At 41.3% G+C, this 16,511-nt stretch overlaps 2 protein-coding genes across 2 annotated transcripts in view; both read left to right on the forward strand.

Annotated features, from left to right (window-relative positions):
- The window catches only part of ccdc157 (coiled-coil domain containing 157), a 1,880-nt gene extending 364 nt beyond the window's left edge, over window positions 1–1,516 (forward strand). Inside the window, exon 2 of the mRNA XM_078554243.1 lies at window positions 1,136–1,516. Coding sequence (XP_078410369.1) covers window positions 1,265–1,516 — 252 coding nt within the window. The 5' untranslated portion in view covers window positions 1,136–1,264. The remainder of the gene's footprint in view (window positions 1–1,135) is intronic.
- LOC144687757 (uncharacterized) overlaps window positions 1,421–16,511 on the forward strand; it is a 37,433-nt gene continuing 22,342 nt past the window's right edge. Inside the window, exons 1-2 of the mRNA XM_078554237.1 lie at window positions 1,421–1,512; window positions 15,395–15,472. The gene's annotated coding sequence lies outside the window, so the exon portion shown is untranslated. The remainder of the gene's footprint in view (window positions 1,513–15,394; window positions 15,473–16,511) is intronic.

The raw sequence follows: 16,511 nt of genomic DNA on the forward strand, positions 1-16,511 counted from the left end.
CAAATCAAGGGGTTAACGGATTCTCCTCCACCTCCTTTGGCAGCCCCATGGGATTGAGGCTGGCTTGCTGCCATTCCAGTTGGGTGGGTTCTGAGACGGCTGATAAGCCTGATGCGTCCAACCTGCAGACCCTGCCACGTGTGGGGCAGGTGGGGTGCTTGATGGGTTGAGGTGTTTGGAGGTTGGCGTGCGACCTCTTGACGCCCCAGCTTCGTCTCACCAATGTGTACGGTGCCTTCCCGAATGAGCCTTCTGCGTTTTGGTCGATCACAAGCCAAGGTGTCCCGTGAGTCGGCGAGTGCATTTAACCTCCGGGGATGCTTTGAGGACCTCCCTGAAGCATTTCCACCGTCCTGCTGAAAGTCTCCTGCTGCGATCAAGTTCCGAATAGAGCAATTGCTTTGGGACAAGCAGGAACCTTGTCTAATTCCCTTCTTCATCCTTCCTTCCTGCCCAATTGCTCCAGAAAAAAAATGTAAAGAGGGTGCTTTTTAAGTACATGATACAAAAATAACCAAGCTACTTTTGTTTCTATATTTTGTTTTCAATGAAGGATGCAGAATTGTGTTTATCCTGTTACAACATTCTGCTGAAGAAATGGTTGGAATTTCTGCATATAAAGCACAGTTTAAGTTATTTGCATATTCATGTACCATTAGTTTATTTAGTCATGTTTTGTCGTCAAAACACATCTACTAACTTTGTGCAATAATTTAAAAGTAACACAAAAATATCCGAAAAACAAAACCTGTGCACACATTTTTTTATTTATGAAATAGAAATATTAGTAATAGTGTGTACTGTGCAGATAGTTTTGTCATGCATAGTGCTGGTGTGAAACATGAACGTATTCACATTATCACTATAATTTACATAAATTTCTGTAAAGACATTTGGCAGCAATTGCCAAAACATTGAATATCGTAGTGCTATGTATGTGAACTGATGCTTACACAGAATCTGTAGATTATTTTGTTCATTATGAAAAATATTTTTAATTTGGTTGCTGAAATTTTATAAATGGAGGACAAAGTAAACAAGGTGCCATTTACATTAAATTAGGATTTAAAACTCCTATTTATTTATGAATTGTTGAAACAGCATCCTTAATCTAATTATTTTCTATTTCTTACAGATTAATTGCAAATGTGGAGCTATTAGATTATTGTGGTGGCAGTTACTTTATGATGAAATAGCAGTTTGAATTTATAACAAAAAGTTTGTAAGAAGATGTGTATAGTGCCTTGATTTCAGGACTTTCAAAATGACACTTCTTCTAGGAAATCAAAACTGTTTGGATTGTTTGCGCAAGGATATCACAGATGTACAAGGGATAATCATAGATGTGTTTTCACGAGTTGGTGCAGTTCGCTATCCATCATGGAAGTTTCCAGATAAAACATCATGTGATTTGGACTTTGTTACTTTGCTGAAACGTTTTGATTATGTAGAAGACGACCCAGAGTATACACAACATTCTCATATTGTGCTGTTTGAATTGGTGATTGACAGGTAAGATGCAAGTTGCTCTTTGGCTTTTCTCCAGGAAGCACTGACCATGCTCGCTGGAACTCATGCTAGAAAGAACCAATTTACACTCTGTAATTCCTCATGGATATAATGTCAGCAGATATTTACATCCTTTTAACAAGTTTAGCCCATTATTTTTGTGCCTTAGTTTTACATTAATAATGGTATTGTTGAAAAAAAAAGACACCTTTTCGTCTTGCACTCATCAGGACAGAGGCAAGAATGTCAAATTTCAAAGGGAGCAACAATTTATATTGCATGAGAAAAGGGTGCTAATAGGTTGGCAAGTTGACTTTGATTTCTCCATGTCAATGATTCTACCATATACCAGGAAATGACCTCCATTCATTTCTTAATTCTTACACTAACAACCAATTCAAGATTATCAGTCAGGCTCGCAATGTGGCTCACTTACACTTTCTGGAAGCTACATACATTCATACACAAGGACCTGTTCTCTGCAGGCAAAAGGAACATGTGCAGGTATTGCACCAGCTTTGAATTAAACAATGTACAGTCCTTCACAGTACTATTTTGCTCAATTGACTTTGTTGATTTTTCTGCAGTGGTTGCATACAGAAATCAGCACCTTTAAGAGTCTTCAAATCAAGCTACTGAATTGGTTTAGCCTTAGCTCAATAATAAGCTCTGTGTCAGGTCTTAAGATGAAGTCTAACCCTTGAGATTTGAACATGTTGTCTAGGCTAACACTTCGTTGCAATACTGAGTAAGTGCTGCACTGTCAGAGGTGCCATCTTTCAAATGCGATATTAAACTGAGGCCTCATTTAATTTCCAAGTGGACACAAAAAAAGCATGGCACCATTTGGCAAAAAAGTACAGGGAGTTCTCTTGGCCAACAGTTGGCCTCAACCATCATCACTAAAAAAAGGTCTTTTATCTCATTGCTGTTTGTTGGACCTTGTGCACAAATTGGTTCCCGCATCTCCTTACATCACAACAGTGAAGCTTTATTGAATGTGAAAAGCTTTGGGATGTTGTGAATGATGCTATACAAATGTAAATTTTTTTCCCCTTTTCTATTGCAAACTCTACACATGTAGTAGAGTTGCTCTATTCCTGGCACAGAGTGCTCATTGTCTTCCCATGAGGACAGGTCCCACTTAACTAAGCGCAGAAAGCTATTACGAAGGCTGGCAGAGCGAAGCCTATGGACTCCCTATCTGCCTAGCAGTACTGCCAGAGTTTAATGAGTTTACTAGTACAGAAGGCCAGTGCTGTGTCATCTGAGTCTCAGCTACTGATTTTGAAGAGCAAAACTAAGAAAATACACAACTTTTTGATAAACACAGCATAACAGGAGCTTGTGACCTTGAGAAGGCACAGGCATGATAATCACAAAATGAGCAATGACATAATTATGAATTAACCTAAGATAAAAGCAAAATACTGCGGATGCTGGAAATCTGAAACAAAAACAAAAATAGCTGGAAAAACTCAGCAGGTCTGACAGCATCTGCGGAGAGGAACACAGTTAACATTTCGAGTCCATATGACTCTTCATCAGAACTAAAGAAATATAGAAATGTGGTGAAATATAAGCTGGTAGAGAGGGGGTGGGACAGGTAGAGCTGGATGGAGGGCCAGTGATAGGTGGAGGCAAAGAAGAGATTGTCAAAGATGTCATAGACAAAAGGACAAAGGGGTGTTGACGGTGGTGATATTATCAAAGAAATGTGCTAATGGTGACATTAAGGGTAGAAAGCGGGACAAACAAGTGGCAGATGGCCCTAGTGGGGGTGGAGTGGGGGGAAGGGATCAAAATGGGCTAAAAGGTGGAGATAAAACGATAGATTTAAAAATGGGTGGGAAAAGAAAAATATATTTTAAAAATATAAATTATTGGAAAAGGGGGGATCGGAAAGGGGGTGGAGATGGAGGAGAGAGTTCATGATCTGAAGTTGTTGAACTCAATGTTAAGTCCGGAAGGCTGTAGAGTGCCCAGTCGAAAGATGAGGTGCTATTCCTCCAGTTTGCGTTGAGCTTCACTGGAACGTTGCAGCAGGTCAAGGACGGACATGTGGGCTTGAGAGCAGGGTGGTGTGTTGAAATGGCAAGCGACAGGAAGGTCTGGGTCATGCTTGCGGACAGACCGAAGGTGTTCCGCAAAGCGGTCACCCAGTCTGCGTTTGGCCTCTCCGATGTAGAGGAGACTGCATTGGGAGCAGCGAATGCAGTAGACTAAATTGAGGGAAGTGCAAGTGAAGTGCTGCTTCACCTGAAAGGAGTGTTTGGGCCCTTGGACAATGAGGAGTGGGGGGAAGTAAAGGGGCAGCTTCTGCTCGAACAATTCCCATCCACCACTACTCTCCTCCGTCTGGCTGAACTCGTTCTCTCACTGAACAATTTTTCCTTAAACTCGTCTCACTTCCTCCAAATAAAAGGTGTAGCTATGGGTACCCGTATGGGCCCCAGTTATGCCTGCCTCTTTATGGGGCATGTGGAACATTCCTTGTTCCAGTCCTACTCAGACCCCCCTCCCACAACTCTTTCTCCGGTACATCGATGACTGCTTCGGTGCTGCTTCATGCTCTCGTCTGGACCTGGATAAATTTATTAATTTTGCTTCCAATTTCCACCCTTCCGTCATTTTTACATGGTCCATCACTGACACTTCCCTCCCCTTACTTGACCTCTCTATCTCAATTTCTGGTGATAGACTATCCACCAATATTCATTCCAAACCTACCGACTCCCACAGCTACCTCGACTACAGCTCCTCACACCCCGCTTCCTGTAAGGACTCCATCCCATTCTCTCAGTTCCTTCGCCTCCGTCGCATCTGTTCTGATGATGCCACTTTCCAAAACAGTTCCTCTGACATGTCTTCCTTCTTCCTTAACCGAGGTTTTCCACCCACGGTAGTTGACAGGGTCCTCAACCGTGTCTGGCCCATCTCCTGCTCATTCACCCTCACTCCTTCCTCTCCCTCCCAGAACCATGATAGGGTCCCCCTTGTCCTCACTTATCACTCCACCAGCCTTCGCATTCAAAGGATCACCCTCCGCCATTTCCGCCAACTCCAGCATGATGCCACCACCAAACACATCTTCCCTTCACCCCCCTGGCGGCATTCCGCAGGGATTGTTCCCTCCAGGACACCCTGGTCCACTCCTCCATCAACTCCCTCCCACGGCACCTGCCCATGCACCCGTATAAGGTGTTACACCTGCCCCTTTACTTCCCCCCTCCTCATCGTCCAAGGGCCCAAACACTCCTTTCAAGTGAAACAGCATTTCACTTGCACTTCCCTCAATTTAGTTTACTGCATTCGCTGCTCTCAATGCGGCCTCCTCTAAGTTGGAGAGACCAAACACAGACTGGGTGACCGCTTTGCGGAACACCTTCGGTCTGTCCGCAAGCATGACCCAGACCTCCCTGTCGCTTGCCATTTCAACACACCACCCTGCTCTCAAGCCCACATGTCCATCTTTGGCCTGCTGCAATGTTCCAGTGAAGCTCAACGCAAACTGAAGGAACAGCACCTCATCTTCCGGCTAGGCACTCTACAGCCTTCCGGACTTAACAATGAGTTCAACAACTTCAGATCATGAACTCTCTCCTCCATCCCCACCCCCTTTCCGATCCCCCTTTTTCCAATAATTTATATTTTTAAAATATATTTTTCTTTTCCCACCCATTTTTAAATCTATCGTTTTATCTCCATCTTTTGACCCATTTTGATCCCTTCCCCCCCACCCCACCCCCACTAGGGCCATCTGCCACTTGTTTGTCCTGCTTTCTACCCTTAATGTCAACATTAGCACGTTTCTTTGATAGTACCACCACCGTCAACACCCCTTTGTCCTTTTGTCTACGACATCTTTGACAATTTCTTCTTTGCCTCCACCTATCACTGGCCCTCTATCCAGCTCTACCTGTCCCACCGCCCCCCCCCCCACCAGTTTATATTTCACCACATTTGTATATTTCTTTAGTTCTGATGAAGAGTCATACGGACTTGAAACGTTAACTGTGTTCCTCTCCGCAGATGCTGTCAGACCTGCTGAGTTTTTCCAGCTATTTTTGTTTTTGTTTATGAATTAACCTGGTCAGGATTGTAAGTGGAATAAAATGACATCCAATTATAGATCACAAACATCATTGTATATATAATGTGGTCCTAAAACAAATTCAAAGTACTGATCCCATATAACTATTCTCTTACATGACTTTCTCATTTATTATTTTGATAAGGAAAATGTAAGCTCTCTTTAAAAAAGGCTTTAATTTTTAAAATGCCATCAGTGGGCATTTTACTTTGGTGCTCATGGGTGAAAATTTTCTTTTAAGAATTTTTGGCCAATGAAATATCAATATAAAGAAAAGGTTTCTGATTTGATTAAACAGACACACAGATGCACTCGCTCCAAATGTGTGTGCAGTTGTTTTTAACCTTGCTTCACAAATTTAAATTTGTGTTGGGATGTTGGGACCCATTACCTGGGTCTTGCTGAGCTTCATTGTTGAGTCAACTTAAGACAATGGGTAGATTGCCTCTTGATTTCATGGAACAAGAATATGTGTGGTGCAGCTGTGACAGTCTCAAACCTGTGTGAAATAAATTGTCACACTTGTGTTTGTTAACATTAGTGATTGCCATAATTTATGTTCACACATGGTTATTAGTAGAAGCTTTGTCAAGACTTAGTATGGTTGGTGGTGACAAGAATTGCCTTTAAAAATGTGATTATGGTTTTTGACATTTTCACACTTGTATTATTTATCTCCACAATCCCAGAATACATATTCTGCAGTATAGCTAATTTTAACCTTGCAGCTTGTTGGTAGAGATAAGTCTGTTTAAAAAAAAAAGTATTCTGAAGAAGTCAAGAGTACACCTTTATCTTTTGATTAAGCAGATTTCCAATGGGAATTGTTCTAGACAGTGTAATTAGTTGTGTTTATAATAACTCTCCAAGCTGTAAATATTTATAAGGATGTGTACACGACAGTTGACTCCTGACACATTTGTTCAAAGATTATTTTAAAATGTTATTGAGCATATACTTAGTAGTGGCTCCCTCGATGGCTGAGCTGTTAAGGCAGACAGTAAATAGTAGATGAACCATGTGGACCAAGAAGATTCCAGTTTGATCCCTATTCTGTGCTGAATTAGCAGATATCAGCTGGGACAGTGGCAAGTGCAGCAGTTCTGGTATGGGAGTGGAGAACTGGCAAGAGTTGCTATTCATGTTTGCTAATTAGCAATCCCTGCAGGAAGTGGGGCAAAGAATTAGTTATTTCTTGGTTAATGTTTTCAAGCACATTTAGGAATCGGTACTTAAAGATCTTGAGAAATGTTTTCACTGTTTAAAACACCTGTAACTACTTAAAACAATACCCTGAAGAAGAGTAGCTGGCTGTACTTATTAAATTGCAACTTTTTGTGAAGCAACATCATTTTGCGAATTTATTACAAATTTTACCACCTATGGTACCACCCTTGTGTTCTCCTCTTGGCCCTTCCTCCAAGGTCCCCTTTATACTCTGCTTTTCCTCATATACATGCCATCCCGAATGAATTAAATTTTGGCACATATATGTTGATGACACCCAGTTCGACTCCTTCATCACCATCCTTAACTCTAAAATCCCCTCAGCATTGCTTGTCTGACAATGAGTCAGTATTTCTTCCAGTTGACCATTAGGAAGACTGGAGCCATATTATTAAGTTGTTGCCGAAATTCATGTACCCTTACACCATCCCCATTCCTGGTTGCTTGTTTAGATTGAATCAGATAATTTACAATCTAAGTGTCCTAGTCAGCTGCAAGCTGAGCTTCAAATCACATATCCATTACCAAGCATGCTTACTTCCATCTCTGAAGCAACACCCATCTCTGTGCAATCTTCATTCCAGCACTGTTTCTGCACTTCTGTTACTTCTAGAGTCAATTTCTCCAATGCACTTGTTGGCATCTTCCCAAATTCCTTCCTAAACAAACTCATAACTCATTCAAAACTCCATTGCCTACATTCTTTCCCACATTGAAGTGCAGCTCATCTATTATGCCTGCCCTTATTGGATTCATTTCCCCTCTATCCTACATTGTAATACATTCCTTATAGTCTCCCTATCACTGCAACCTCTCCAGCCCTATATCCCAGCCTGTGCCCTTTGGCCCCTCAACTCAGTATCTGTGCAATTTTCCCTTCATCCTCTGCGTTATAGGTGGCCAAGATGACTTGTCCTTACTCTCTTGGAACTCATTTCCTAAATCCCTCTGCATTGCCCTTTGCTGCCCACTGTGAAACCTATATTTTAAATCCCATTTTCAGTCTTCTCTCCTAACTCTTTTACTCGTGATTTCTGTATATTTCACCTCTGTGAAACACTTTGTGACATTTTCTGCTTTTAAAATGCTATAGAAATGCAAGTTATTTTTACTGTGTTCCTTATAGTATTACAGTAGAAGTGTCTACCTTGACCACCAGATGGCACCACTGCATTTTGAAAGATTCCTTTTTTGAGCTGAGTTGAGGTTGTCCAATGTCACAGGACAAACATCAGCACCAGATTAAATAAAAAAGAAACACAGTACTACTTGATGGGTTAACAATATCATGATTCTGAAAAATACTCAGTAACTCAGGCAACATCTGTGGAGAGAGAAACAGAGTTCACGTTTCAGGTCGATGACTGGGAAAAGGGACAGGCGCCTTTTTAATACCATCACTACTTCTGCCCTCACCCCCTTCCTCTCCCACCTAGCGAGAACCACAATAGGGTTCCTCTTGTCCTCATCTTTCACCCCACCAGCCTCCACATTCAACGGATCATATTCTGTCATTTCCACCACCTCCAAAGCAATGCCACCGCCCAACACATCTTCCTTCCCCCTCCTCTGTCAGCATTCGAAGGTGACCATTCCCTTTGTGACATCCTGGTCCACTCTCCCACCACTCCTAACAATCACTCCCTTTCCATGTAGGAGATATAACGCCTTTCACTTCCTCCCTTCCCATTGCCCAAGGCCCCCAAACACTTCTTCCAGATGAAACACCAGTTTACCTGTACTTAGTTCAATTTAATGTACTGTATTCGCTGCTGCAAATGCAGTTTCCTCTACATTGGTAAAATCAAATGCAGATTGGGCGATTGCGTGCAATGATGACCCTTAGCTTCCAGTTATTTGCCAGTGTAATTCTGCATCCCACTCCCACTTTGACCTCTCTGTCTCCAGCCTACTGCAGTGTCCCAGTGAAGCACAGTGGAAGTTTCAGTTAGACACTTTATAACCTACTGGTCTCAAAATTGAGTTCAACAATTTCAGGTCATAACTACTGCTCACATTTTTTTCCAGGCAGCAGATGCTGGTAATGATTCTATTATTGGCATTTACAGCTCCTATAAACGCATCTTTTTATCCTTTACTTGACCAATTATCACCTCCTTTTGCCTTGCACCATCATCCCTTTTGTCATTTAACCTCCCACCCTATCATGGACCTTCTCTTTTTTTCTTTCCTCCCCTCCCCTACTTCCCTGCCTGTGTGCCTGCTTAGGACATGTTACATCTGCAGCATCATCCAGTTCTGAGAACGTTTCAACCCAGTGTCCTTTTAAGTCTGTTTCTCTCTGCACAGCGGCTGCCCAACCAGATGAGTATTTCAGCATTTTCTGTATATATCTCAGATTTCCAGCATTGAGTGTTTTGCCTTTGCATGTGAAGAATGAATATTCAAAGCAAATGAGCTGCAAGAAAGATCCACAAAAGCAAAAAATTCATAATGAAAATAATTTTTGAGCCTATGAGTTTCAAAATCAAACTGCTAAGAAAGCAACATAGGTAGTTTCTGCCCGATCAGGATTTCTCTTCCTTCCTATCTGCAGGGATGTAGCCCATTTACTAATTTCAGAAAACTTGGGCACAGCTTAACAAGCTTTGAGACTGAGGGATCATCAAGTGTACATAAGGGTAGCATTTAACCATCAAAAACTACTGCATTGCCTACTCAGTTACTTTGCTGATACCAGTTATGAACAGCATCTCCATGCTTTACAGAGCACCCCATTGAAACATTGGAGAATGTGACTTCAGACTTGAAGGTCACTCCGGAGGCATCCAAACCAATGAAAATCATGCTACAAGTTGGGGTTGGAGACTTTCTGACTCATAGCATGGTTTCCTGGCAGTTGGTTAGCCAAAGAGCTCTCAGGACACTTTGAACTCATGTCTCTTTTGCCTTATTTGCAATGGGGCCACTCAAGGGATGATCTCTGCCTCTGACATCCCCAGAAAGGCATAACCAATCAATCTCTATTCCATGTCAGCAAGAAAATTGACTTTTAGAAAAAAAATTGACAACATTTAGGGTCCAATTTTAACTCATTCAAAACCCATTCACTTAGTGTTGAAATCAAGCCCTTACAAATGAGTTCATTATTTTCTTCTATAAATAGATGGAGTTGGTTTATTTGTAATGAAAATATTCCCCCTAGACTTGCCTCCCCTGTTGAGGTCTTTACATATAGCATTGTATGGACTAGATCAATGTGTACTAATTAGCTTTATTCGCATCCATCTGTGGGGAATGTAAATGCCATCTTGTATAACTCACGTTAAATGATTCTGATACCTAACTTGCCTCCTGCAGTAGGAAGGTTTAAATACAGATAACAACCAACAAGTGAACCTTAGCAACTACAAGAAAAGCTGAAAACTGGCAAATCACAAAATGGGCATATGTAATTAGACATTAATTAGATTACTAATTAGTTAATAGGATAACAATGTGGCATCATCTTTGCCAAATCATCAATCAATATAAAACTATTCTGCAATATACAACCAATATTACAAAGTGAACAGCTGTGTAGTTTGTAATAAATTCTCTCATATATGCAAAATACTGGTTTTAAAAAAGCTTTGAAACTTCAAATGTTAAAATGGAATTATACTGGAGTCGGCATAAAGAGTTAACAGTGACCACTAGTCCATGTAAACCTTGTACTTCTTTCTATCAGACTGGTGTTACTACTGCAGAGTTTCACACACTATGTTGACATTCTTACGAAGGAACAGAGTATCCCTATTTCCAAGTCAGTAGGTCCATCCATGTCTGTTGGCCTGGTGGTGAAGAAATACTGGAACAGTTTGCTCAAACTTGGGACCCTCCACCAACAGGTAGGTACAGGGCTCACAATATTTAGAATTCATTTTCACTACATTTGTAAAACTGCTCTGCTTTTACTTCCTTGTTTGAAAGCATAATACTAAAATTAAACAGGCAGAGACAAAGAAATGCAATTTAAATGCTTTGTAATCTGACTTGTTTAAACTTTTTTTAAATTTTACTCAGTTGACAATTAAAGACAGTCCTAGTCACTAAACAGACTAAAACTCTTTTGAGTTATCAACAGTCACAGATTGCAACTCTTTTTGAGTACAATCACAGTTCTTGGTTTCCGGGAGTGGGACATAAACCCACAACCCTCTGATTCAAAGGCGAGGGTGCTATGAACTGAGCCACAGCTGACACCTTGCACAAGTACCAATCAACAGCAACCAAGGATTGTAAAACTATCCAATTAAATTAATCAATTTTTCAAAATTCAGCAAGCTGGAATCACAGAACAAACCAATCAGATCGTTCAGATAATTTCTTAATACTATATGTAGCCACCATTTTTCATCTTTGTTTGGATTAGAGTATGTAACTAAAAACATTTACAACAAAAATATCTAAAAATAGGCATAATTCTGAAAATAGGTTGTTTAATGTTAGAAATGCCTGCAGGGAGCTCTCCTCCCCTACCTCTGAATAAGCCTGTCCAACAATCTGGGTGTAAAAATTTTCAGCTGTTGTTGACAAGTTGTGTGGGTAAAAGAACAAAGATTTGCATTTAGATAGCACCTTTCACAGCCTCAGGACATCCTAAAGTACAAATTAAGTTTTCGGAAGTGTAGTCACTGTTGTAATGCAGGAAAACACAGCAGCTGATTTGCTGTTTTAATGATGTTGGTTAAAGGATAAATATTGGCCAGGACACTAGGGAAAACTTCTTCAAAATAGTGCCATGGGATCATTTACACCTACCTGAGAGGACAGACAGGACCTCAGTTTAACATTTTAACTGAAAGATGGCACATCCAACAATACAGACTTCCCTCAGTGCTGCACTGAAGTTTCAGCCTAAATAATGTGGTGAGGTCTCTGGAGTGAAATTGAATCCACAATATTCTGAAAAGCATCCTTGAAGTCTGTCCGGTAACTCCATCTGGACAACTCCTCTTTCATCAGAAATTTGTTCACCATTTCCAGTCAGGTTGACCAGCTCTGGCCAAGAAAATATGGGAGACTGCCAGAGAAGTAGGAACGTAGGAGTAGGCTATTTGGCCCATCGAGCTTGCTGTGTTGTTCAATTAGACCATGGCTGATCATCTACCTCAATGCCTCTTTCCCACCCTATCCTCATATCTCTTCATGTTATTAGTATCAGAAATCTATTGATTTCTTTCTTGAGCATGCTCAATGATTGAGCTTCCACAGCCCTCTGGGGTAGAAAATTCTAAAGATTCACCACTCTCCGAGTGGGAAATTACTCCTCATCTCAGTCTTACATAGCCTGCCCCTTATTCTGAGACTGTGTTCCCTGGTTCTAGATTCACCAGCCAGGGGAAACATCATAGTCACATCTACCCTGTTACACTCTGTAAGAATTTTGTAAGTTTCAATGAGATCACCTCTCATTCTTTGAAACCCTAGAGAATACAGGCCCAGTTTCCTCAATCTCTCCTCATAAGACAATCCCGCCTTCCCAGGGATTAGTCTGGTGAATCTCTGTTGCACTCCCTCTATGACAAGTATATCCTTCCTTAGATAAGCAGACCAAAACTACACAATACTCCAGGTGTGGACTCACCAAGTCTCTATACAATTGCAGCAAGACACCTTCTGTACTCAAATCCCCTTGCGATGAAGGCCAACATACTATTTGTCTTTCTAAGTTGGGGGAGGGAGTTGCTGATGAGACCTGAGGGCTCGGGTGGGGGGTCGGGGTGAACCACTGTAATGCCCTGCTCAGACCCTCCATCCTCCATTCAGGCCAGGACGAAACTGCCCCCCAACAAGAATCCTCAACCATCCCCCAACAAGAATCCTCAACCATCCACCTGCCGAATCTGGACATCTCTCAAAGGAGAGTGCTGGGCAGTGCTGCTGCTCCCTCATGGCTGAATGTCTGCACATGCACACTGTGCCGCCTCTGGACTGCACATGCGTATCAAAATAGTGCACCTGCACAGACACACTGAACAGTTTCCTCACTCACTGCCAGGAGGAATCTGGGACAAGTGGCATCCCAGGAAGCCCAGGCCTGGAATGTGAAGCCAAATTTGGGACAATCCCCAAAAATCCTGGACGGTTGGTCACCCATTCCCAGTGTCCACATCAAATTTCAGCAAGTTCAATTCTACCCAAGCTGCCATGGGAATTATAACAACAAGAACTCTTATTTATACATCACATTTAATGTAATAAAACATTCCAACATTCTTCACAGAGGCATTATAAAGCAAAATTTGACACCGCGCTACTTAAAAAAAGATTAGACAAATGCCCAAAAGCTTAGTCAAAAAAGTAGTATTTCTTTAGGAGTGTCTTAAAGGAGGAAAGAGATGTGGAGAGGCAAAGACGTTTAGGGAGGGAGTTCCAGAGCTTAGGGCATGGCCACCAATGGTGAAGCAATCAAAATCAAGAATGCTTAGCAGGTCAGAATTCGAGGAACATAGGTATCTCTGAGAGGTGTGGGGCTGGAAGAGATTACATCAATAGGGTAAAGAAAGGCCATAGAGGATCTTAAAAACAAGGGTGAGAATCTTAAAATTGAGTTGCTTGATGGAAAATCAATATAGGCCATTAAGGACAGGAGTGATGGATGAATGGGCCTTGATGCAAGTAAGAGCACAAGCAGCAAAGTTTTGGATGACTTCAAATTTAGTGGGAGGCCAGCCAGAAGCGCATTAGAATAATCAAGTCCAGAGGTAGTAAAGGCATAACTGAGGGTTTCAACAGCAGATGAGTTGATGCAGGGGCGGAGTTGGACGATGGCAAAGAGGTCCAAATAGGCTGTGTTAGTGATTACATGGTTATGAGGTTGGAAGATCATCTTGGAATCAACCCCAATTCAATGAATCTACTGTGTGTGTCCTATGACAGCACCTATCTAATGGCAACCTGACAACTTGGGAAGAGTTGTAGTTGTTTGAATTTGACCTGGATGCTGGAAATGGTAAACAAGCTCTAGCCAACACTTCTTGATGGAAGAGGAGTTCCCAAGGTAGGGTTACTTAGCAAACTTCAAGGATGTCTTTTCAGGAAGGTTTTGTTAGGTTTATTACACTGGTAGGTTTAAAAACTCTACTTTGAAATTTAAAAACAATCTTGCTTTGCTATTTTACAGAAATTTTGCCACAAATAATGATACATTAGCACCTGCCCTGTATCAAAATCCTGTTTTATGCACTTGTTACAGTTTACTTGTTACATTTGAACAGCAAATATTGCACCCAACAAAGCAGATTATTTAATCTGTTGAATTGTATTCTTATTTTAATAGAAAAAGTTGATGGCAGCAGATCTTTCTAAACTGCAAAGCGACCTGATTAATTCCAAGGTAGAGATTGAGAGGTTGAAGAATTGTTCATCCGTACCTTGTAACTCATCGTCACTCCCCAGCAGCATCAAACCTACAGGAATGACTCGGTCACAAGTCTCTGCTACACCTGCACACATTGGATTAGGTGAAGCACTAAGAAACTCACCTAGTATAGCTACGGATACTCGGAACATTGGTTCACAGACAGTGGAATCAGCTCTTGTACCATGTGATGCCTGTGCCTGCACACAATCGACCCTTAAAAAGGTCAGCAATTCCATTATCAGCATTTGCCAAAACCAGAATATCCCATCGGCTCTGAGCAGGTTTCAGGAAGTGGTGAAAGAAACCCTGGGCAATGGAATGATGACAGCAACTGATGTGGCCTATTGGGCCTCTGAACAGAGCAAAGACCTGGCACGAATAAACAAACATCTCACTGAGCTCATGAGCAGCATTAGTCCACTAAAAGCTGAGCTACAGGCCGCAGCAGAGCAGCAAAGTCAAATGCAAAAGAAAATAGATAATTTTAATAAAGAACTTGAAAAGAAAAAAGAGCAGCAAAACTTGAAGATAAAAGAGTTTGACAAACAAATGGAGGAGATTAACAGAAATAACTCTGAGACAGTAACAAAACTTGAGCGTGATAAAGAGATGCTCAGGAAAGGTAATCTGAATTTCATATGGCACATTTACTAGGAAACAAAATATATTTTTCAATGGTGTAGGCATCATTTGGCATTCATGGTAAGGATATACATTCATTCATTATTGAACTGCACAGGGCAAGTCTCCATGACTTAAAGTGTATTATATTTTTATTTAATCAGTCATCCCTTTCACCCTATTATGGATCTTCCCTTTTGTTCTTTGCTCCCTTCCTGTTTTCTCTGTCTGCTGTACTTGCTGAAAACCTATTACATCTCTAACTTTTTCCAATTCTGATGAAGGATCATCGACCTGAAAAGTTAATTCTGCTTTCTTTCCACAGATGCTGCCTGACCTGCTGAGCAGTTTCTGTTTTTATTTCAGGTTTTCGATAGTCGCAGTATTTTGCTTTCCTATCATATTTTTAAAACCATTTTCAGCTATCTTTGAACTTATTTAAAAATCTGATCACCAAAATCTCCACTCATGAAATTGCCACTCATTCATTGTGTTCAGTAGGGCAGAGCTGGGGTGTGAAAAGCTGAGAGCTATTTTCCTTGGCTTTTTTTGTTAATTCTGTAACTCTGTTTTAGGAAGTGCTACATTAGAAGAGAAACTATCAATCCTGAAGGAGGAAGTCAAAGGGCAGCATGTACTCATAAGAGACCTTGGTAAGTCTGAAATACACTCTTCCTGGCACTTCATTCATCTTTTGAGGATTGAGTTCTGGTTTAGTTGTGGTTGGTTAGGCAGGTTGTGAGGGAGCAGAGGAAAATGGAACTTAAGAAATATTCATTTTTTAAAATCTATTCTTTCATGGTGTGTAAGCGTCGCTGGCTAGGCGAGCAATTATTGCCCATTCCTAATTGCCCCTGAGAAGATGGTGGTGAGCCGCTACCTTGAACCGCTTCAGTCCACATGGTGTAGGTACACCCACAATGTTGTTCAGAAAGAAGTTTCAGGATTTTGATCCAGTGACATAGAAGGAATCACAATATAGCTTCAAGTTAGGGTGGTGTGTGGCTTGGGGGGAACTTGCAGGTGCTGATCCAATGCATCTGCCGTCCTTGTCCTTCTAGGTGGCAGAGGTTGTGGGTTTGGGAGGTGCTGTCAAAGGAACCTTGGTGAGTTGCTTACATTTTTTACATTTTAAACTGAGGGTCCAAGTCAGATTTGAGGAATTTTCATCTACTTGGATCTTATAGAGTCTCTGTGGGTGCCAGGATTGTGTGTGCTCCTTAATTCCCTCAGCACTACTTTGATTACAGCCCAGTTTTCCCCATTAACTTTCATCTTGTTGGCAGTCCCTCAGGTACTTCTCAAGTTTTCTATTCATCTGGTCACTAGCTTTCATCCTGTACAGCACTTTTTATATGAAGCAGCTGGCAACATATCTGCTGAAATGCCAATAGGAGCCTTTATGTCTGGCAACTGCAGAACACCACCACTTTCAATTTGTCTCACTACTCCCCCACGTAAAATGCTTAACAATTATAACATTATGGAGCATGTTCCAGGAGAAATCCTGGTTTTACTGCAGAGTGAGTGGAAAGAAACCTGATATTTATAAACTCCTTTAAACACTGGTTTTGGGTTATGTGTAGCCTGAATAAATGGAAGGTTTTACATTATAATTTTTTATAAATAAATACAGTACACTGCAGCTTTAAAGATAACAAATAGCAAAAGGTGAAAAGGCAATTAAAAGAA

This window comes from Cetorhinus maximus, chromosome 12 (assembly GCF_964194155.1).
Source record: "Cetorhinus maximus chromosome 12, sCetMax3.hap1.1, whole genome shotgun sequence".
NCBI classification, from domain to species: Eukaryota; Metazoa; Chordata; class Chondrichthyes; order Lamniformes; family Cetorhinidae; genus Cetorhinus; species Cetorhinus maximus.